Source organism: Phoenix dactylifera, unplaced genomic scaffold (genome assembly GCF_009389715.1).
Source record: "Phoenix dactylifera cultivar Barhee BC4 unplaced genomic scaffold, palm_55x_up_171113_PBpolish2nd_filt_p 000243F, whole genome shotgun sequence".
Lineage (NCBI taxonomy): Eukaryota > Viridiplantae > Streptophyta > Magnoliopsida > Arecales > Arecaceae > Phoenix > Phoenix dactylifera.
In genome coordinates, this window is record NW_024067740.1 from 731,710 (window position 1) to 754,638 (window position 22,929).

The 22,929-nt window shown below is 54.9% G+C and overlaps 1 protein-coding gene across 1 annotated transcript; it reads right to left on the bottom strand.

Moving 5' to 3' along the window:
• Positions 1-1,498: 1,498 nt before the first annotated feature.
• On the bottom strand, positions 1,499-21,564 carry LOC103696817 (guanine nucleotide-binding protein subunit gamma 2-like). Its single transcript, XM_008778535.4, has 4 exons — positions 21,210-21,564; positions 2,118-2,170; positions 1,971-2,015; positions 1,499-1,868 (listed from the first exon to the last, which is right to left on the bottom strand). Exons 1-4 carry the CDS (start codon positions 21,396-21,398, stop codon positions 1,787-1,789), a joined length of 369 nt encoding a protein of 122 aa, XP_008776757.1. The 5' UTR covers positions 21,399-21,564; the 3' UTR covers positions 1,499-1,786.
• Between the last annotated feature and the right edge of the window lie 1,365 nt (positions 21,565-22,929).

A 22,929-nucleotide genomic window follows, 5' to 3' on the forward strand; every position in this document is an offset into this window, starting at 1 on the left:
CGGGGGGTAGTGTTGGTGGAAAAATGGACCACCCCACAAATGCAATTATAGCACCCAAATCCGTCCGCTCTCGAGCTCATCCAAGTGATCGGGCTCTTCCGCTCTCGAGCTCATCCAAGTGATCGAGCTCTTCCGCTCTCGAGCTCATCAAGTGATCGGGCTCTTCTAAGTGATCGAGCTCATAGGCCGAGCCGAGCACAGCAGGCCGAGCACAGAAGGCTGCCGAGCACAGAAAGCAGCCGAGCACAGCAAGCCGAGCACAGCAGGCCGAGCACAGAAGGTTGCCGAGCATAGAAGGCTGCCGAGCACAGAAGGCAGCCGAGCACAGAAGGCAGCCGAGCACAGAAGGCTGCCGACCACAGAAGGCCGAGCACAGAAGGCCGAGACCAGAGAGCCGAGACCAGAGAGCCGAGACCAGAAGGCCGAGACCAGAGAGCGCCGACCAGAAAGGCAACCCCGCCGAGCCCATGCCTTGGCCAAATATCCAATCTCCGCCTAACCCTCCAAAGGATCTGACAACTAAATATATGACTCCACTTCAATCTGCCACCATCCCCAAGTCATTAAGGCACAAGATCTCCGCAGGCATTCGGCACACCCTATCATTAATGCATGAGACCCCCTCAGGCCTCCGATGCACTCAGTCATTAAATGAACACGGCTCAAGATGATCTCCGGATCACTGAACCATCAAAGCGTACGGCTCTTTCTGACCACCGGTTCACTCAGCAATCAATGCACTTGTCATCTACGGACCCCAGGCCCACCACGGCCGGCGGTTCAACCACCCCAACGGGTCCGATCAATCGTGACAGCTCCCTGACAGTGACGGTAACCCATTAATTCGCCCAATCACATCACAGGTAATCCTGCCACTCTCCCTATAAAAGGGGAGCTTCTCCCTCTGAGATAGGGGAGGCCTCTTCCTCCCAAGGGGATTTTTTCGGACTTCTACATACAAACCCTCTCTCTTCTTCAAAGTTAAGCTCCCCTCTGACTTAAGCATCGGAGGGCCGGCGCCGGAAAAGCCCGGCCACCGGCTTTTTGCAGGACTTACGCCCCCCAGGAGGACGCCACCCGCCGGCACGCCATCGACCACCGCTCCTACGGCGGACTTGCACCCCTCCAGGAGGACGCCACCAGCCGTCGGCGCACCGCCACCCACCGTCCCGGCAGCGGAGGCTCCTCCTCCTCCTCGGTTCGCGGCCGCCCCCGGGTTCAATTTCCAGCAACACAAGGCATTGAAGCAAGTTCCGATTCCTTTTCATCCGCCATGTCCAGAACCATAGCAATGGTGAGGCCCACCCTCTTCTCCTCCTTGCCTTTCGTTCTCTCTGTGCTCTCCTTCTTTTTCTCTAATCTGCTTTCCACACTGCTGCAACCAGAGATCTGCGATGAGTTTCAGAGATGCGACACCTTCCTAATTTCTAATGACCTGGAAAACAAGGCAGAAGCAATGCAAACTTGAAGATAATCGACAACATACATCCCCCAACGGTGCCAGAAAGGCAGATTAGAGAAACTGCTGTATAAAATATCCAAAGAGTATCCATGCAAATTAACTTCCTTTTTTTATCTCATGGAAATCAATATTTGCCCCCAAGGGGAAAGCGTTCACATAACCAACGCCACAATTAACAGCTCACGATATATTTCTATCCGTTTGGATCTACCGGAAAGAATAGCCCAGGCATCAGAGAATGACACTGACATTGACTCGATCGGGATGTCCGCGTGAGTGCTTTCATCCATGACCGGACACCAACACTAAGAAAAATCGAGGCCTTCATGCCCACCATTTGTGACCGTGAGAGCTACGGACCCTTTCAAACCACCGGTTCCAGGCAACGATCTCTGGGCCGCTGGTGCTGAAAATAGGCAAGCGGAACAAAGAACATCACCAAGTTACACGTAAGAAAACATCACCGTGATGCATAATCAACTATCTGATGATTTACAGCAACACTCACACAGGAAGGAGGGCGTCAGGTATGCCTTCCGTGCTGACGAGAACCCTGCAGAATACTCACGGACATAAAACACAGGCGACCAGACATTGGATTGAACTTATGGAAAGGAGCAAAACGCAAGACCACAAAACCATAATATTCACTTACTCCTTGCATGCTGCGGAGGAAGGCTCTGTTGAATCGAGTTTGTCTAGTTCCTCCTGCATGCATAGAAAAAGCAAACAAAATATACAGTTATCTTAGAATCAACTGATCCATCATTTCCCTAGTTCTAAATCGAAGGTAAGTTCATCCAAAGAAATCTCTTCCAGTATCTGTTCCCTGCTGTAAAAGATTGCCGAACCCATTTCAAGCACAGAGACAGTTTCACGACCTTCCATAGATACGCAGGCTGCTTTATGTGTCAGGTTACACAGTTTGGTATTCTGGAGAGCAAGGGAACCATGTAATGCTGTGCCCAATTATTCATGGCTCTCTTTTTGCATCACTCATCCAATTTTCTTTCCTCTTTTTTTTTTCTTTTTTTTTTTTTGAAGCAGAAAGGTTGGACTCAGTCCAATCTCAATTCATTATGAGTGGCAATGCTGATGCCTGAGCTACAATTAGGCAAGCTTATAAGAGCTGACCGCTTCAGATGTTACTCATATGTTGCCTCAGAATGCTAGTTTTGTCAGGTCTATGAAAGTGGAACGTTCAGGGTAAACACCCTGCCGCAGCATCACATGGAAAATGAGCATTCTGGATCTATTACACGTCACACAAGCCTATGCACCGAAAGATGGAAGAACAAGGGCCGTCTTACTGTATCTGAAATTCTGAATAGGTATTAACGGTAGTGAAAAAAAGTTTCTTCCAAAGAAGTTTGTTATTATAAATTTAATGGGTTATGAGAGAGAGGAATTCCCGGATCTTTGACTATGATTGACATAGTATAAAACAGTAGCAGCGAAATAGAAGAAGAAATCTTTAATGTTTTAATATGGTAATTTGTGATATAGTATCAAACAGTAGCAGCGAAAAGAAAAATGAAATCTTTGATATTTTAATATTGTTTTTTTAAAAAGAATTACGATATCAATTTAGACAAATTGGTAGAGAAACGTTAGAATGAACTCTCAAGCACTTATACATTTATAGCACATCTCTCCTGTTGCTAATTCTCCAATTTGCTTTCAAAACTCTAATAGCACCAATAGTAGAAGGAAAGAAGTGTTGTTTCCCTACACCTCCCCTCCCACAATCTCTTACCATTGTAATAAACCTATGCTAAATTCACAATAGGAAGCTTCCTTCCTGCATCACATCCCTCTAACAGATTAATTCTTTGAGGAATATTAACATGATAGGGTACTTGTTAAATCAAATATTCATTTTCTAACTCATAGGTGAATTATCTGATGGATACCAGCTACACAAATTAATAGAAGCATGCAGATTGGGGTTTTAAAGAAAAGCAATTACTATGTCTTTTGTTATGGGGGAATTGAGCCGCCATGCCCCACGTGATCGGCACGCGTATCCAGGAAAGCTACAGCTGCCCTATGATCCAGCACTCCGACCCCGAGTCGGACCTCCTCGGCTCCGCAGCCCGACCCCGGGTCGGCTGCCCTATGATCCAGCACTCCGACCCCGAGTCGGACCTCCTCGGCTCCGCAGCCCGACCCCGGGTCGGCTGCCCTATGATCCAGCACTCCGACCCCGAGTCGGACCTCCTCGGCTCCGCAGCCCGACCCCGGGTCGGCTGCCCTATGATCCAGCATTCCGACCCCGAGTCGGAGATCTTTTGATAACGACAGGCTATTCTCCAGAGGCACGCCGCGGCCTCCTGCTCCACTACTCCCTGCAACGGCTGTACCCGATGCTGCCCACGATCTCCTGTATCAACCGTACAAAGCGGAGCTCCACTACGCCCTGCCATGACCGTACCCGGCGCTGCTCCACGACGCCCCGTAACGGCCATGTCAGTGGCCATTCTATCGTGCCCCACGACGACAAACCCCCCTGAGAGACCTCCCAGCCAGGTATATATGCGGCTGGGGGGAGAAGGGGGGGTAAGCAATACCTCCCAGAGCACTCTCTCCCACTTGTGATTATCATCTCTCCTCCTCCAATCTCCTCTGACTTGACCGTCGGAGGGCCATCACCACCCTGGTGGTGGTGCAAGGCTTGTTTGCAGGTTCCTTGGCGGAAGGTGGAGCGCAACCAGCACCAACCAAGACAACTCAGGCGGAACCCCGTTCACACCGTCGTGTCAATCGTTCTCGGTTTGGACCACCAGCAACAGTTGGCGCTAGAGGAAGGGCCGAATCTCAGAACGATCGTAATGGCACGGCGAGGTGGTCGCGGAGCTTCCAATGCTTCCGGTCGCGGAGCCTCTCGCGCCTCTGGCCGGGAGGCTGCTGCGTCCCCAACACACTCTCAGCAGCATTCCACCGCTTCTCCTCCCATTCAGACGGTCGAACCTGCTCAGTTCGACCAGCTAGCCCAGCAGGTTCGCACCCTCGCGGAGGCAGTGCAGAATCTGCAGGGTGTGATCTCTCGGGTGCCGCAGCGGGCTCAGGAGCCGCTGCTCCCCGAGCACTCGCCTCTTCCTCACAACCCGCGCTCCTTCCTCTCCCATGGAGAGGAGCGCCGGCGCGGGGAGGATTCTTGAGTGCGGTCCATTCTGCCAGGACCTTCTCATCGGAGCTGCGCGGGGTACGAGAGGCGGACCCGGGCGCGTTCTCAGACACCCCAGTCCTCGAGGGGCCCGCACTCCAGTCGGTCCCCCTCGCGCCGCTCCTTGTCTCCCACCCACCGGTCGCGCTCCCTGGACCGGCGGGTGGACGATCTCCACAGACAGCTCCAGGTCCTGAAGGGCCACTCCAAAGATCCCTTCGCCGACTTGGAAATCTCCTCCCAGCCGGCGCTTGCCTCAAGGATCCTGCGAACCCTAAACCCGCCGGGGTTCAAAATGCCGGCGATCGAACCCTACGACGGGGCGGCGGACCCACGGGACCACGTGGAGAGTTTCAGGACTCTTATGCTCCTCCATGGAGCATCGGATCCTCTCCTCTGCAAGGCCTTCCCGGCGACCCTCCGCGGCCCGGCAAGGGCGTGGTTCGCCGGTCTGGAGGCTAATTCCATCCAGTCCTTCCACCAGTTCACCCGTCTCTTCATCAGCCATTTCGCCGTCAGTAGCCGGCGAAGACTGGTCTCCGACTCCCTCTTCGATGTCCGGCAGAACGAGGGAGAGAGCCTGCGGGATTATCTCACCCGCTTCAACAAGGCAACACTGGAGGTCCGGAATTTGAGCCAGGAGGTGGCTCTCTCAGCCCTGAAGCGAGGCTTCCGGAAGGGCAGACTCACCTTCTCCCTGGACAAACGTCTGCCGCGGAGCTTCCCGGAGCTGTTGTCTCGGGCAAACCAGTATGCAGACGCCGAGGAGGCAGCCTCCCACCGGAACAAGGAGGCCGCCGAAGCCCCTCTAAAGCCCGGGAAGAAAAGGCGAAAAGAGGCACCCCAGAGGAGGAGCCCGACGCCTCAATGCCGGCGCAGAAGCCCGTCACCAGCAAGGAACCACGGCGCCACACGCCCTCGTTCTCCGCACCGACGCTTCAACCGGTACACCCCACTCCTGGCCCCCCGGGCCCAGATCCTCATGGAGGTCAAGGGGCGGGAGGACCTCCCGGTCCCGAGGCAGATGAAGAAGATCCCTGGGAGGAAGCCTTCTCGGGCGTACTGTGAGTACCACCGAGACCACGGCCACGATACCGAAGACTGCTTCCAGCTTCGGGACGAGATCGAGGCTCTCATTCGCCGAGGGCGTCTCGGCCGATATGTAAACGACCGACGTCCCCCCGCAGACCCGCGTCCAGCCGACCCGGCCTCTCAGGAGCCTCGGGAGCAGAATCGACCCGTTGCGGGAGTGATCCACACCATCACTGGGGGCTGCTCTCGGACCGTGAGGAACGCAGGGGGCTCGGCGGAAGTATCAGGAGTGGCCGTCGCGAAGAGGCAGCGGGTCGGAAATGTAATCACTTTTTGTGATGAAGATGTAAAGGGGGTTCAGACTCCCCACGATGACGCCATGGTGATCTCTCTCACTATGGCGGACTATGATGTAAGGCGTGTTCTTGTGGATAGTGGAAGCTCAGCTGATATTTTGTATTACGAGGCCTTCCAAAAGATGGGCTTTTCCCGACAATTGTTGCACAAAACATCCACCCCCCTCATAGGATTCACTGGAGACGCTATCTCGGCCGAAGGTGTCATCGAGCTGCCTGTGACCGCGGGCATTGCACCCGCAGAAGCCACGGTGCGGCTCGGGTTCTTGGTCGTCCGTGTCCCCTCGGCCTACAACGCTATCCTCGGACGACCCGGACTGAACGCCCTTCGCGCGGTGGTTTCTACCTACCATTTGCTCATGCGGTTCCCCACAGCGGCCGGGATTGGAGAGGTCCGAGGTGACCAGCCGACCGCACGGCAGTGTTTCCTAGCAACTCTCAAAGGGAAGAAGCCCATGGAGGCCCTAAGCGTCGAGTCACTTGACGCCAGAGACGAAGTGGCCTTGCGGCACGGGGAGCCGGCCGAGGGCGTAATCGAAGTTCCCCTCGAAGAAGGCCGCCCGGACCGCACGGTCCGGGTCGGTGCCAACCTCGACTTGGAAGCTCGGCTCCGGTTAGTGGAATTCCTCCGAGCCAATGCAAATGTGTTTGCCTGGTCGGCGGCCGATGTACCTGGGATCGACCCGGAGGTCGTTTCTCACGCCCTCAACGTCGACCCGACCCACCGACCAGTAAAGCAAAAGAAGAGACACTGTGCCCCGGATCGGATCCGGGTGGTCGACCAGGAGGTAGACAAACTCTTGGAGGCAGGTTTCATAAGAGAGGTGAGCTACCCCGAGTGGCTGGCAAACGTCGTACTTGTCCGGAAGGCGAGCGGGAAGTGGAGGATGTGCGTCGACTACACCGACCTGAACAAGGCGTGCCCCAAGGATAGCTTTCCGCTTCCACGGATAGACCAACTGGTCGACGCGACTTCCGGATATCAGCTACTGTCTTTTATGGACGCCTTCTCCGGCTACAACCAAATAATGATGGCTCCACAGGACGAGGAGAAAACTGCCTTCATAACAGACCGGGGGCTGTACTGTTACAAGGTAATGCCCTTCGGTCTGAAGAACGCTGGCGCCACTTACCAGCGCCTCGTCAATAAAATCTTCAAGGAGCAGATCGGCCGGAATATGGAGGTGTACGTGGACGATATGCTGGTAAAAAGCAGCCATGCAGACCAGCACATTGCAGATCTGGAGGAGACTTTCACCACCTTGCGAAAGTTTCGCATGAAGCTAAACCCAGCGAAGTGCGCTTTTGGTGCTTCGGCCGGGAGGTTCCTCGGTTTCATTGTCAACCAGCGCGGGATCGAGGCCAACCCGGACAAGATCAAAGCCATCCAAGATATGTCCCCTCCGACCAAAGTGAAGGAGGTTCAGGAGCTCGCTGGAAGGGTCGCCGCGCTCGGACGATTTGTGGCAAAGTCGGCCGAACGCTGCCAACCATTCTTCAAGGTGTTGAAGCGCCCAAAAGACTTCCTCTGGACGGCCGAATGCCATGCGGCGTTCGACCAGCTCAAGGAATACATGGCGTCTCCTCCCCTGCTGTCCAAGCCGCAAGAGGGGGAGATGCTCTACCTTTACCTGGCGGTCTCCCCAACCGCAGTCAGCGCAGTACTGGTTCGGGAAGAGGCAAGACTTCAGAAGCCTGTATACTACATCAGCCGAGTCCTCCGGGATGCCGAGACGCGGTACACGAAGGCTGAGAAGATCGCCTTCGCGCTGCTGACTGCGACCAGGAGGCTTCGCCCCTATTTCCAGGCTCATTCTGTCACCCTTTTGACCGATCAACCACTGCGGCAGATTCTCAGCAATCCAGAGAATGCGGGACGGCTGGTGAAGTGGGCAGTAGAACTTGGTGAGTTCGACATCCGCTACCAGCCCCGACCAGCCATCAAGGCCCAGGTACTCGCGGACTTTCTCGCTGAGTGCACTGTGCAGGAGGCGGAACCTAAGCCGCCGGAGACACCCAGCCTCGATCTCCCGATCTGGACGCTCCACATTGACGGGTCGTCGAACCCTGAAGGTGGAGGGGCTGGGTTGGTCCTCACCAATCCCGATGGAGTGATAGCCGAGTATGCCTTGAGGTTCGGATTTCCAGTGACCAATAATGAGGCGGAGTACGAGGCCCTAGTCGCGGGACTCAAACTCGCCAAGGAGCTCGGCATCCGGCGTCTGAAAGTTTTCACCGACTCCCAGCTGGTGGTCGGGCAGGTTCGAGGGGAGTTCGAGGCGCGGAGCCCGACCATGCAGAGCTACGTCCGGAAGGTGCAAACACTCATTCCCGACCTCGGCAGTGTTGACATTCAGCAGGTCCCGAGGAGCGAAAATGCCAGGGCCGACAGGTTGTCCCGCCTAGTGGACGCAGACACGCACAACTTGTCGAGGGCAATCTACCTGGAGACCCTGGATGCCCCGAGCATTGACGGGGCTGGAGCGGTGATGGCAATTGATCCGGAGCCGTCTTGGATGGACCCGCTCGTCGCCTACCTCGCCGAAGGAATCCTCCCTGAAGACGAAGATCAGGCCCGGCGGCTTGTAAAGAAGTCCGCCCACTACGTACTTTATGAAGGGAGGCTGTATCGGACCTCGTTTACCGCCCCCCTCTTAAGGTGCCTCCGCCCCGCGGAAGCGGCCTACGCCCTCGGCGAAGTCCACGAAGGCATCTGCGGATCGCACTTGGGGGCTAGGTCCTTGGCGCATAAGATCATGAGGCAAGGCTACTATTGGCCGACCTTGATGGAGGACTCGAAGGACCACGTGCGGAAATGCGACGCCTGCCAGCGCCACGCCAACGTCCAGAGAGTCCCCTCTGTCCCCTTGGCGCCAATCACCGCGCCCTGGCCCTTCGCACAATGGGGAATGGATATCCTCGGACCATTCCCCGTCGCTTCGGCCCAGCGGAAATTTTTGATTGTCGCCATCGACTACTTCACCAAGTGGGTGGAGGCAGAGCCACTGGCCACCATCACGGAGGCACAAGTCCGGAAGTTCGTGAAGAAGAACATCATTGTCCGATTTGGAGTACCTCGGGTCCTCATCTCGGATAACGGTCGACAGTTTGATAACAAGCACTTCCGGGACTTCTGCGAGGAATTCGGGATCGAGCATCGGTTCACATCCGTGTCGCATCCCCAAACCAACGGCGAGGCCGAGGTCACAAATCGGACAATCCTCCAAGGTATCAAAGCGCGGATCGGCCGGACGGGGCAAGCTTGGGTCGAGGAACTCGAGAATGTCCTTTGGGCGTATCGGACCACACAACGGACTCCTACTGGTGAGACGCCTTTCAGCCTAACCTATGGCACGGAAGCCGTTGCCCCCGTGGAGCTCGGACTCCCCTCGCCTCGGGTGGCCGCGCACCGACCCGAGGCCAATTCAGAGCAACTCCGAGGGAACTTGGATCTCTTGGAAGAGGCAAGGGAAATGGCTCAGGTACGGATGGCAATGTATCAGCAGAGGGTGGCCCGATATTACAACTCCAAAGTCCGACCGAAGCTTTTCAGAATTGGAGATCTGGTGCTGAGGCGAGCTAAGGCATCTCAACCTACGGAAGGTGGGAAGCTAGCGCCAAATTGGGAAGGCCCGTATAAAGTTCGTTGGGTAAACCGACCTGGCTCCTACCAGTTGGAAGCCCTAGATGGCCGAGAAATTCCAAGGGGCTGGAATTCCGCTAACCTGCGGATGTATTACCAGTAGAACAACAAGGCCAGAAAGACAATTTAAAAAGGTGCAATACTTTTCATTTCAATAATTTCTGGTTACAGTGGCGTGCTCGTGTGATTACAAGGAATTCCCAGAGGGGAATTAGGGAGTAAAGAAAGTAAAGAAGAGGTGGGGACCCAAACCCTCAACCCAGGGCGGCTGCAGTCCCACCAGAAGTGGGTGCTTCTAACCGGAGGCGCCATCCAGCACCTCACCAAAAAGAGGAGGAGCCGCCGCAGAAGAAGCTCCCGCTGCCCCCAGGGGAACGCCGCCTCCAAAGGATATTCCCATCTTCCCCAGTGGTAGGGAAGAGAAGGGATTCGAGGGGGAAGAGTATATGGAGGCGCGGTCCCGGATTGAGCGTCCGGCGCAGAGCTCAACCCAGAGGCTGAACTTCAAGGAGGGGAGATGTGATCCCGGATGAAACGCCTAGAGCGGAGTTCCGCCGGGGAGACCCTCCTTGTTGATCCCAGATGAAACGGCTAGTTGGCTGAAGTTGTAAGGGGAGCGCCTCCCCTTTCCTTCGACAGGAGTCTCTCAGTCATATGCCAAGGAGGAGGTCCGCGATCCATGGCAACCTGCAGCTCCGGCTTGGCAAATTCCATCGTACCTGCACCTGTATTTATAGCCAAGCTGCGGCCCCCTGGTAGTTCCGATACGGGTGGCTCCAATAAATGCAGGCGCACTGAATCCGGAGCCGTTCCGGCTCCCGAGGCGTATCTCCCCGCGATTTCCTAAGCGTCATTCTCCTTAAATCGCATTCTTTGTGCAGGACGATCCGGGTGACGTATACCCCTAGGTCCACGTGTCTCCGCTCGCGCCCAGGCCGCATCCTCCTCGAAGAACCCGCGTATCGCGGCCGCTCAACTAACACTCCTCACCAGCAGCAACTGGCGATCCGATTTCCCAGGTAACGCATTAATTAGCGTTTAATACCCTTCTAGTGTTCCCCCCAGGCAACGCTTGGAGGAGAGGAGAAACACGGTCGCGGCTGGGCACAGAGAAACCCCGATGGGCGGCGAGCGACAAGTGGCCGACCAACGAGTGGAATGTCCCGAGGCTCGGCCCTCGGATGCCTGGCTAACCCGATGATCATCCCGGGAGCAGACTAGCCGAAAGCCCCGACCGGTCACCTCGGCTTGCGCCAGCCTTGGCCGACCAACGAGCGGAATTTCCCTGAGGCTTGACAACCCTCAGATGCCTGGCTAACCCGATGATCATCCCGGGAGCAGACTAGCCGGAAGCCCCGACCGGTCGCCTCGGCTTGCGCCAGCCTTGGCCGACCAACGAGCGGAATTTCCCTGAGGCTTGACAACCCTCAGATGCCTGGCTAACCCGATGATCATCCCGGGAGCAGACTAGCCGGAAGCCCCGACCGGTCGCCTCGGCTTGCGCCAGCCTTGGCCGACCAACGAGCGGAATTTCCCTGAGGCTTGACAACCCTCAGATGCCTGGCTAACCCGATGATCATCCCGGGAGCAGACTAGCCGGAAGCCCCGACCGGTCACCTCGGCTTGCGCCAGCCTAGGCCGACCAACGAGTGGAATTTCCCTGAGGCTTGACAACCCTCAGATGCCTGGCTAACCCGATGATCATCCCGGGAACAGACTAGCCGGAAGCCCCGACCGGTCGCCTCGGCTTGCGCCAGCCTAGGCCGACCAACGAGTGGAATCTCCCGAGGCTCGGCCCTCAGATGCCTGGCTAACCCGATGATCATCCCGGGAGCAGACTAGCCGGAAGCCCCGACCGGTCGCCTCGGCTTGCGCCAGCCTTGGCCGACCAACGAGCGGAATTTCCCTGAGGCTCGGCCCTCGGATGCCTGGCTAACCCGATGATCATCCCGGGAGCAGACTAGCCGGAAGCCCCGACCGGTCGCCTCGGCTTGCGCCAGCCTTGGCCGACCAACGAGCGGAATTTCCCTGAGGCTTGACAACCCTCAGATGCCTGGCTAACCCGATGATCATCCCGGGAGCAGACTAGCCGGAAGCCCCGACTGGTCGCCTCGGCTTGCGCCAGCCTTGGCCGACCAACGAGCGGAATTTCCCTGAGGCTTGACAACCCTCAGATGCCTGGCTAACCCGATGATCATCCCGGGAGCAGACTAGCCGGAAGCCCCGACCGGTCGCCTCGGCTTGCGCCAGCCTTGGCCGACCAACGAGCGGAATTTCCCTGAGGCTTGACAACCCTCAGATGCCTGGCTAACCCGATGATCATCCCGGGAACAGACTAGCCGGAAGCCCCGACCGGTCGCCTCGGCTTGCGCCAGCCTAGGCCGACCAACGAGTGGAATCTCCCGAGGCTCGGCCCTCAGATGCCTGGCTAACCCGATGATCATCCCGGGAGCAGACTAGCCGGAAGCCCCGACCGGTCGCTTCGGCTTGCGCCAGCCTTGGCCGACCAGCGAGCGGAAGAATTTCCTGAGGCCTAACCCTCGGATGCCTGGCTTAGCGCCGGAAGAATTTTCTGAGGACTAACCCTCAGATGCCTGGCTAACCCGATGATCATCCCGGGAGCAGACTAGCCGGAAGCCCCGACCGGTCGCCTCGGCTTGCGCCAGCCTTGGCCGACCAACGAGCGGAATTTCCCTGAGGCTCGGCCCTCGGATGCCTGGCTAACCCGATGATCATCCCGGGAGCAGACTAGCCGGAAGCCCCGACCGGTCGCCTCGGCTTGCGCCAGCCTTGGCCGACCAACGAGCGGAATTTCCCTGAGGCTTGACAACCCTCAGATGCCTGGCTAACCCGATGATCATCCCGGGAGCAGACTAGCCGGAAGCCCCGACCGGTCACCTCGGCTTGCGCCAGCCTTGGCCGACCAACGAGCGGAATTTCCCTGAGGCTTGACAACCCTCAGATGCCTGGCTAACCCGATGATCATCCCGGGAGCAGACTAGCCGGAAGCCCCGACCGGTCGCCTCGGCTTGCGCCAGCCTTGGCCGACCAACGAGCGGAATTTCCCTGAGGCTTGACAACCCTCAGATGCCTGGCTAACCCGATGATCATCCCGGGAGCAGACTAGCCGGAAGCCCCGACCGGTCGCCTCGGCTTGCGCCAGCCTTGGCCGACCAACGAGCGGAATTTCCCTGAGGCTTGACAACCCTCAGATGCCTGGCTAACCCGATGATCATCCCGGGAGCAGACTAGCCGGAAGCCCCGACCGGTCACCTCGGCTTGCGCCAGCCTAGGCCGACCAACGAGTGGAATTTCCCTGAGGCTTGACAACCCTCAGATGCCTGGCTAACCCGATGATCATCCCGGGAACAGACTAGCCGGAAGCCCCGACCGGTCGCCTCGGCTTGCGCCAGCCTAGGCCGACCAACGAGTGGAATCTCCCGAGGCTCGGCCCTCAGATGCCTGGCTAACCCGATGATCATCCCGGGAGCAGACTAGCCGGAAGCCCCGACCGGTCGCTTCGGCTTGCGCCAGCCTTGGCCGACCAGCGAGCGGAAGAATTTCCTGAGGACTAACCCTCGGATGCCTGGCCTAGCGCCGGAAGAGTTGCCTGAGGCCTAACCCTCGGATGCCTGGCTCAGCGCCGGAAGAGTTTCCTGAGGCCTAACCCTCGGATGCCTGGCTTAGCGCCGGAAGAATTTCCTGAGGCCTAACCCTCGGATGCCTGGCTTAGCGCCGGAAGAATTTCCTGAGGCCTAACCCTCGGATGCCTGGCTTAGCGCCGGAAGAGTTTCCTGAGGCCTAACCCTCGGATGCCTGGCCTAGCGCCGGAAGAGTTTCCTGAGGCCTAACCCTCGGATGCCTGGCTCAGCGCCGGAAGAGTTTCCTGAGGCCTAACCCTCGGATGCCTGGCTCAGCGCCGGAAGAGTTTCCTGAGGCCTAACCCTCGGATGCCTGGCTTAGCGCCGGAAGAATTTCCTGAGGCCTAACCCTCGGATGCCTGGCTTAGCGCCGGAAGAATTTCCTGAGGCCTAACCCTCGGATGCCTGGCTTAGCGCCGGAAGAATTTCCTGAGGCCTAACCCTCGGATGCCTGGCTTAGCGCCGGAAGAGTTTCCTGAGGTTTAACCCTCGGATGCCTGGCCTAGCGCCGGAAGAACTTCGGGAATCAAAAGTCACAAGAAGCAACCAAGAGCTAAAAAAAAAAAAAAAGAGGACGAGGGCGAGATGAAGAAATATTCAACGTGCATTAATTTTCAGGGCCGAGGCCCATACAATTGGGCAAAACGCCGACATACAAAAATAAAAAAGACAATGAAAGGTACAAGAGGTCAGCTTGGAGGAACTCCCGGGTCGGGAACGCCGGGCTCGTCCGCGGGAGGTAGGGAAGCAGCAGGAGAACCAGCAGGCGATGGCGCCGGAGAGGAGTCCAGGAGGGAGATCTCGCTCAGGTCAACTTCGGGATACTTAGCCGACACCCTTGCCAGGCCCTCCTCGAAGCCCAAGGTGAAGGCTTCGGCCCCCGCGTCCGACGCGTCATGGACAAACTCGTCAGACTGGCGATAGGTCCGCACTGCCTCCGACATATCATGGGCGAACTCGGCGGACTGGCGATAAGCCTCTACCGCCTGACGCCCGATTTCCGCCCTCTTCTCGGCCAGCTCCGCCTCAGCTCGCTCCATAATCTGAGCCTTGGCCTCCAAGACCTTCGCCACAATCCGGCCTTCGGCCTCAGAGGAGACCCTCAGCAGATCAGCCTGAGCCTCTTTATGCTTCGCCTCGGTAGCAACCCGAGCGGCCTCGGCTTCCTTCAGGCGCGAACGGAGCTCTTGGACGTCCGTGCATGACTTCTCCAGGGCCGACTCCAGTTCGCCTAGTTTGGCTTCAAAAGAGCGGATTCGGTCGCAGGCGTTGTCGGCAGACCGCTGGGCCTTCTCCCACCGCTCTCGATAGTCCGCGATCTTCCGGGACTGCTTTTCAGCCCGTTCCTCCGCCTTCTTGACCCTGCTTTCGAGGCCCGAGGCGGCTTTGAGTTGCTCCCGAGCCTCTGACAGTTGCTCCTCCAGGGCGGCGAAGCCGAGTGCCCGCTCTTCGGCCTCCCGGAGCCTCGCCTCGAGGTCCCCAGTCGTCCTGCCTGCCGCAGCCCGGCCTCCCTCTTCCATTGCTTTCAGCCGGTCCTCGGCCTTCGCCAAAAGCCCCGCCTGTTCCTTGTAGCACTCCTCCAGACGGATCATGTACTGGGCGAGCTAAGAAATAGGAAAAATAAGGGAGTCAGGCGGAGAACAACAGAGCCAATAAATGGTGAAAGACGGCCAGAAGAACACTCACCGACATGAGACAGACGCAGCTGGCGGCCCCAACGTCAGAGACATCCAACTCCCGGACCCGCCGACGGTCCTTCTCCAGCAACACTGTTTCGATGAGATTTCGGGCGCCATCGGTAGTGAAGGCAGACCCCGATTTCTCCCCGGAGCCGGATGGTGGTTCTGCAGCCTTACCCTTATCCATCGCCTGGGGAAGAGTCCGGCTGATCGCGCTCGGGGCGGGGGTCGCCCCAGGAATTGATAGGGTCCCGCTCGGCCGGGGCCTCGGCGCGTCCCTCCTCGAGTCATCAGGAGCCGACCGAGTCGAAGGCCGGGTTGGGGACCGATCACGTCCGACCCGTCCGTCTTGAGCAGGCTCAGATGGCACCTCCGGAGTAGCGGCAACCTTACCACCGGAGGGCTGATACAGCGTCAGCTGCCGGTCGGTGCCCACGACATCTCCCTGACCGGTGGGCCCGGACTCGTCGGTCGGCATCGGAGGTATCTCCTTACGGGACTTCTTCGCCGGTGGGGCCCCGCTCGGAGGAGCTCGTTTCCTCCTCCGGACTGCTTCCAGCAGGGACGCCCTACCAACAGCCTTCGACTTCACCGACCGCATGACGTCGTCGACCTCTGCAAGAAGGACGGGATGGTCAGGGACTGAGAAACCGAAAGGAAGAAGGAACGAAAGAGAAGAAAAGAGCTAAAGAAACGATGGCGGACTCACGGTCGGTGGGGACCGAGCTCAAACCGACGTTCACCAAGGTATCCTCAGAAATAAGGCGGCCCACCGGGGGAAGCTGGCCCTCGGCGACCAACTCCTTCAAGGCGGCGACGCCCTCGGATTCCTCCCTCGACAACTTCGACAGGCCAATTGGGGACTTCACCGGCGTCCCCCAGATTGCCCTGATTTCCCAGGAGGGGTCTGCATCAACGAAAAAGAAGCGCTCCTTCCAGTGGTGAATGGAGGTAGGACCCTCCTTGACAAGGCCGCACCCTCGCCGCGCTGCGAAGCACCACCACCCTTTGTCCTGGGGGTGGCCGCTCAGGCCGTAGAGCTCCCAGAAAACGTTCAAGGTGGCGGGAATCGCATGCAAGCGACAGAGAACCTGGAAGACCGTCAGAGCACGCCACGAGTTCGGCACCAGTTGTGTCGGTGCCATTCCTAAACCCCGGAGCACCTGTAAGACTAGGTCTGAAGGGGGAAAGCGGAACCCGGCCTGGAGGATGCCCTCATTGATGGCGATCTTCCCTCGAGGAGGATGAGACATCCTCTCCTCAGGCCCTGGGAGCGTGACATTGCAGGCCTCGGGAAGGTGGTACCGAGCCACAAATCCGTCTAAGTCCTCGGCGACCAGTTTTGACTTGATGCTGTCTGCTCCCACTTCGCCCATCCCTAATGGCCAATCTACGGTCAGGACGGGGTCAAGAAGGAGGGAAAGGCCGGAACGACTGGGGTGCACTAGTACAAAAAGAAAAAGTATGAAGAGCTCAAAGTAGAAGAGTGGGAAACTCACTTGAAGAGGAGGAAGAACGGCTCCGAGAGCGTCAAAGGAAAAGCAAGCGAACGTTTCGGCGGCAACAATGGTAGCGCAAAGGAGAAACTCGAAAATGTCCGTAAAGAAGAAGACGGACGGGGGAGGGCCTCCGATTAAATAGGCGAAAGGGCAAGTGACACCTCGATGACGCCAGAAGACGCCTGGCCGCCGAAGGGTCGCTCGCACCCCAAAGGCGAATCGACACCATTAAGGAAGGATGTCCGCCGAAATCCTCAGGTTGCCAGGTCAGCAGCAACCGCCATACGCCATAAAGAAGGCGGAAAGCTTGAAGCGCGCGCGCCTCTCCGAAGGATGGCGGCAATCTCGAAACATCACTCCCTTCACCTGTTCCCCTTCTGGTTCCAGGCTCGGAAGCGGGGGGCTACTGTTATGGGGGAATTGAGCCGCCATGCCCCACGTGATCGGCACGCGTATCCAGGAAAGCTACAGCTGCCCTATGATCCAGCACTCCGACCCCGAGTCGGACCTCCTCGGCTCCGCAGCCCGACCCCGGGTCGGCTGCCCTATGATCCAGCACTCCGACCCCGAGTCGGACCTCCTCGGCTCCGCAGCCCGACCCCGGGTCGGCTGCCCTATGATCCAGCACTCCGACCCCGAGTCGGACCTCCTCGGCTCCGCAGCCCGACCCCGGGTCGGCTGCCCTATGATCCAGCATTCCGACCCCGAGTCGGAGATCTTTTGATAACGACAGGCTATTCTCCAGAGGCACGCCGCGGCCTCCTGCTCCACTACTCCCTGCAACGGCTGTACCCGATGCTGCCCACGATCTCCTGTATCAACCGTACAAAGCGGAGCTCCACTACGCCCTGCCATGACCGTACCCGGCGCTGCTCCACGACGCCCCGTAACGGCCATGTCAGTGGCCATTCTATCGTGCCCCACGACGACAAACCCCCCTGAGAGACCTCCCAGCCAGGTATATATGCGGCTGGGGGGAGAAGGGGGGGGGTAAGCAATACCTCCCAGAGCACTCTCTCCCACTTGTGATTATCATCTCTCCTCCTCCAATCTCCTCTGACTTGACCGTCGGAGGGCCATCACCACCCTGGTGGTGGTGCAAGGCTTGTTTGCAGGTTCCTTGGCGGAAGGTGGAGCGCAACCAGCACCAACCAAGACAACTCAGGCGGAACCCCGTTCACACCGTCGTGTCAATCGTTCTCGGTTTGGACCACCAGCAACATCTTTGTTGAAACTTATGTGGCTCCTTCAACATGGCATAAATATCAGCAGAAGAGTCTACACCTAGTCTTGACATATGACTAAACTAACATCGAACTATTAGGCCCAAGCTTGACACCATTTCACGACCATAAGAAGCTATGAGGCCAAAAAAGAGCTCGAGCTAGAGGAAGATGGCGATAAGAAATCCGTATATATATAGAGAGAGGGACTATTAGTCCATTATCATCGTAGGAGAAGAACAAGCTGTGCATGTATATCGGGAGGCCAACGGGGCGGCAGACTGGGTGGCGGCGTATGTTGCGAGCCACTCAGACGGCTCCCTATGGGTTGGTGAGGATGAGTTGCCTGATGCATTCCGGGATATTTCATATGCAGACTCTACTAGGTGTATTCGTACCCGTATAGTATGAATCATCGCTTTTAGCCAAAAAAAAAAAAAAAGAACAAGCTGTACAAGGAAATAACCTATTACTTAATAAAAGGAAATTTTCACCAGTTTAATGTTGCACTCTTGCCATCCATAGCATCAGACAACTTAAGGTAGATGGGTATAGAACAACGTGTAGCTGATGAATGACACCAAAAACATAGGATAATGTTATTGACTGGGTTTCTTTTAAGATAAGGACTCTGGGAGTGGCTAGTCACAAAAAAGAGAGGCAAAGCAAGATGATATAAAGTATGGCATCATAGATGTAACTTATAGACATAATTATGCCTGCACTATATAAATTTGTGCATGAAATGCATACTAAAACATGTAGGCGCATGCGATAGGCATGTATATGAGTATATGTTTGTACGCATGTATTTATGCGCACATAGAGACTCATTTAAACAGATATACACATACGCATCTGTCTGTGAGAGCATTATAACTTTTTGTGGGGTCAGCATTGTTTCAGTCGTAGATCTGTGCATTAGGGCTAGTGCCTACAAGGTTGTATACCTGTATTCTTTTAGAAGAATTAGGTATGGGTCATTAAATCATTTGCACCAAATCTATGGCCAGAAGTGAGAAAATCTCGACTCCAAAGTCACATCCTGTGCAGGGTGGCGCACTTTTCTGTTAAAGTCTTCAAAGCACTTGTTGTTAGACATGGACCCTGTCTAGCTCTAGCCAAGATAGCTAGTACCACATCCCTAAGTGGATATGATTTTGGTCTCCTACATGTCACCTGGGAAACTCGCCTAAATAAAGGCACTCTCCACTCCATTATATACAACCCTTATGATTTTATTTTACAAAAGATAGAAGCTTATCAATCAGAAGTGGAGGTGTATGATATACCTCATAATTTGCATGAATAAAAAACCAAGGGAAAATGTTTTAACAGTTGATTGGATCACATCTATGCATCAAACACTCCTTATCGAATGCGTAACATGCATGAACTCTACAATATCTTCTCATAAACGCATAGCCATGGCCACCAAAATTGCTTCACTCGGGCATACGTCCATGCGCAGCATGGCTAACAGAACCTAATTGTCCAGTGACACCCTGCCCACACCCACCCTTTCAATAAAAACCCTTGACAGTCGGCGCCTTATTCTCCTCCCTTCACTGCCAAGCCATGGCCAAGACATTGATAAATTCAAAAGGCAATTGGTTTTCAGTTAGTTATGCTATATGCATATATGTATGTTGGCATGCATCCGCCTGCTTGGCGTGTGCCCGTGTCCACACTTCTACATAATTATATACATATGCTGCACGGGCGAACACCCGTAAAAGCAACAGTTTCAAATCCAAGTGTTAAAACCAAGCAACTCAGTGCATGCACCTGAACAAATATGAGGCAAGTGGGATGGATAAGGTCTAGGTCCTGCATGTCTTCCAACCGATACAAATCAATTTCATGCTAAGGATTTGAAGATAGACATAACCCACATGCGTGCCAACCAGCCTCTCGGCCAGCCATCTCCACCTCCTCCAGTCCTCTCCGCCCGCACCCCCTCCCCTGTTACGCTCATTCCTGCCCACCCCCTTCACCCTCGCTCCATCCCCACCTCTGCAGCCTACTATCTCCACCCCCTTCCCTTCACTTTCCCCTCCCCGCCCCAGCCCCATCCAATCCTTCTATATAGAGCTTTTCTAACTGCAGGGCCAGAAAGAATCAAAGAATGGCCAGAATTTACTCTCTGTATTTAGGATTCCACCTGCACTAGCACCACCCATAACACACAATCAAGAACTGATGCCTCTCCGAGGCCTAAGAAAGAGTCTGGTTGAAGATCTAATGTCGCATAATTCTCCATTGCTGGTTGAAATTCCAAAAAAGGTACTGTACGACATGGATAAGAAATCAGACAATGTCATCTCTCTTTTTCTTTTCTTCTCTTTCATATTGCATCAAGATCAATGGCCTGCAGTTGTGACTACCCTCTTGAGGAACCAGAATAGGATAACGAAACAATTCAGGACTTCAAAGTTTCATTTCTAATCCCATTTGCTCGAGTTAGTTGTTTCCTTCTATGAAGTATGATCCAAAAAGTCCGGGCGTTCTTGGATCCAAACCCAGATACCTCAGATATGCACAACGCTAGCTCCACCTCACCAACTATGCGGGCTATCTCAATCAACACTGCCTTCCGAAACCTACATTCTTCTCCCACTAATCCAACGCTATTGGGCTTCGACTCGAAAATGGAGTGGGCTATCTTTCGAACCAATCATGTGATTGTTCATTGGTCTGTGTTCCGGAAGATTCGAGGGAGTGAGAGTTATTTTATCAGCACAAGAAAGTATTAGCGTCGATGAAGGCGATTCATCGGTGTGGCTATTATATATGATGCTGTCTTGCACAGTCATAATCAAGCCAAGGAACCCTATGATCCGTATTTAGATAGTTCAGAATGCATCTCCGATGGTTCAGAAGGCTCGAGACTGGTCACATGACGGAATTTGCTATGGACGGTGAGTTTGCGGGGATAGCGATCCAAGTCCCACACGCTTCGGACAAGAAAATTGGTAGGTTTCTTTTAGATTGGCTTCAAAATAGGAACAGGCGAGCTTTTAGTTGAGGGGCCAACGAGCTTCTTGCAGGTTCGCTTAGCATACTTGCTTGGTGCTTGGTTCAGCAAAGGGGGGAAGGCTCTGACAGCTGATTGGAAGCAAAGTACATGGTTCTATTCAAACATGGTGGAGGCTGGTAGCCGAGAAATATAACGAATGATGAGGACGAAAGATGCATACCGTTATGCAATCAAAAATTGGATCTGATTCTTCAAACCAGAGACACGTGGTGGATCGATCCAGCGGGGAAGTGCGTGCGTGCGGAGCGCGCGCGCAACAGGTCCCATGTGGCTGCGGGAGGAGAAAGAAGAAACAAGGAAGGAAGGAAGGAAGGAAGGAAGGAAGGAAAGAAAGAAACAGGCAGGGACTGATCTCACACCCAAGCCAACAATACATGATCCTCCCAAGATTCGTATCTAGGGGCGGGACAGAAGTAGAAGAAAGAAGTCGGTCGGCCAGGGTAAGCAGGTGGAAGAGAGAGAACGGACCTGGAGGGAGTGGATCTCTTGATTGAGGCGGTTTATGGCGGCAGACAGGCGGTGCCTCCCCAAAAAATCTCCTGTCCTCGGGGTCGGAAGCCGAGAAGACGGCCGCGCCTCCCCTTCTCCCAGACTCCCGCCCTCCTTCACGGCCGTCGCCTCCACCTCCTCTTCGCATCTCATTCTCCTCGTCGTCATCGTCGGTTCTCTCTATCTCATCTGGATCAATATGTTCTGTTCCTCGCACGTCTGCCTTTCGACCGTTCTCCGTGCCGAGTTATAGCAATAATAGCAATGGTAAAAGGATGAAAGAAGGCGAGGTGGGTGAAGGGCGAGAACTCGTGCGCCCATCATTATCATGATCTATGGGAGAAAGAGGGAGAATTGAGAGAGTAGGGTAAAAGTAGGTGAAACAGACACAGTCCAGTCAAGAAAACGCGCGCAAGTTGTTCGAGCATATTTATTGGACGCTAAACGTAGCGGGACCGCAGACAAAAACAATTCATCCATTTCATTTGCAATTTTTTATTGCCCGCGCGAATGCTGAGTGGGTTGCTGACTCGACTCTTGACGGACTGCGCGTTCGAGGAATTTTTTTTTTGTTTTTTTCGCATTTCCTTTGATTAGAGCCAGCAGGGCGGCCGACGCGGTTTGCTGATGAACATTTTCGTGGAATTCTTTTTTGTCAAAGACGAATGGGTGCGGCATGCCCAGATGGATCATCCCCCTCCTCCTCTCCTCCTCCTGTTTTTTTTTTTTATTAGATTGAATGGATATAGATATATTTAATAAAATTAAAAAATACAAAAAAAATTAGGAGAGGAGAAATAGTTTCGTAGCTATTCTATAGGAAGCCACCAGCATGCAGAGCAACAAAAGAAGCAACTCAGTCAGCTATCTTGTTTGCCTTCATATAAATATGAGCTGTCCAAAAATACTGTGCAATCCCTCATCAGCCTCAAAATTTCCTGCAACAACGGAGGCCCATGGTTCACCCTGCAGTGATTTTAAATCTATCCGATAACCATAGCAGAATTTTTTTAAGCTTAATGCACTATGCCCCTAAGGTGTGCCTTGCATAGGTAATGCCCTCCCAAATAATCACCAACTCTGCACCGGGAACAAAGGCATTAAAGATGCGACTGTCTCCGGCTACCACCAATCTAGAGTCAAGGTCTATGATCACAAATCCAGCTCCGCTTCTACTTCCACCATCTGATATGCTACCATCAAAGTTTATTTTGAGAAAGTTTGGAGGTGAGGACTCCCAGCAGATGAAAATCGTCCGGATTGCTGCAAGAGCTGAATGAAAGTCCCAGATGTCCCTCACAGTCACAGTATCTCCGACGGATGAATTTGGATGATCTCGGCCGCACGAAGTATTCTAATATGCCCTTCTTTGTGACGGTGAAAACAATAGATGTTTCTGCATTTTGACTTTGATCTAGACTTATGGAACTCCTACTACTCCTACCTGTAGCAATCAAGCTTTCCCCTTCATTCTTCACATAACTCTTAGATGCCTTTTTTCTTCACCTCTCAAGATTGCAAGGCATCTTTCGTATCATTAATTGAAAGAGACTCTCTATCATATATCATAGTATAAATGAAGATCTCGTAGGAGGATGGTAGTGAGCACAGTAGAACAAAAGCATGATCTTCATCATCAATTGGAGCATTGATGTCCCTTAAATCCAAGATAGCTTTATTGAATTCATCTATATAATCT

Coding starts and splice junctions, on each gene's coding strand:
- LOC103696817 (XM_008778535.4), bottom strand. CDS start 21,398: ATGACGACGAGGAGAATGAGATGCGAAGAGGAGGTGGAGGCGACGGCC. Junction 2,171..21,209: donor AAGAGATCCACTCCCTCCAG/GTCCGTTCTCTC, acceptor CTATGCATGCAG/GAGGAACTAGACAAACTCGA. Junction 2,016..2,117: donor TCCTCCGCAGCATGCAAGGA/GTAAGTGAATAT, acceptor AGTATTCTGCAG/GGTTCTCGTCAGCACGGAAG.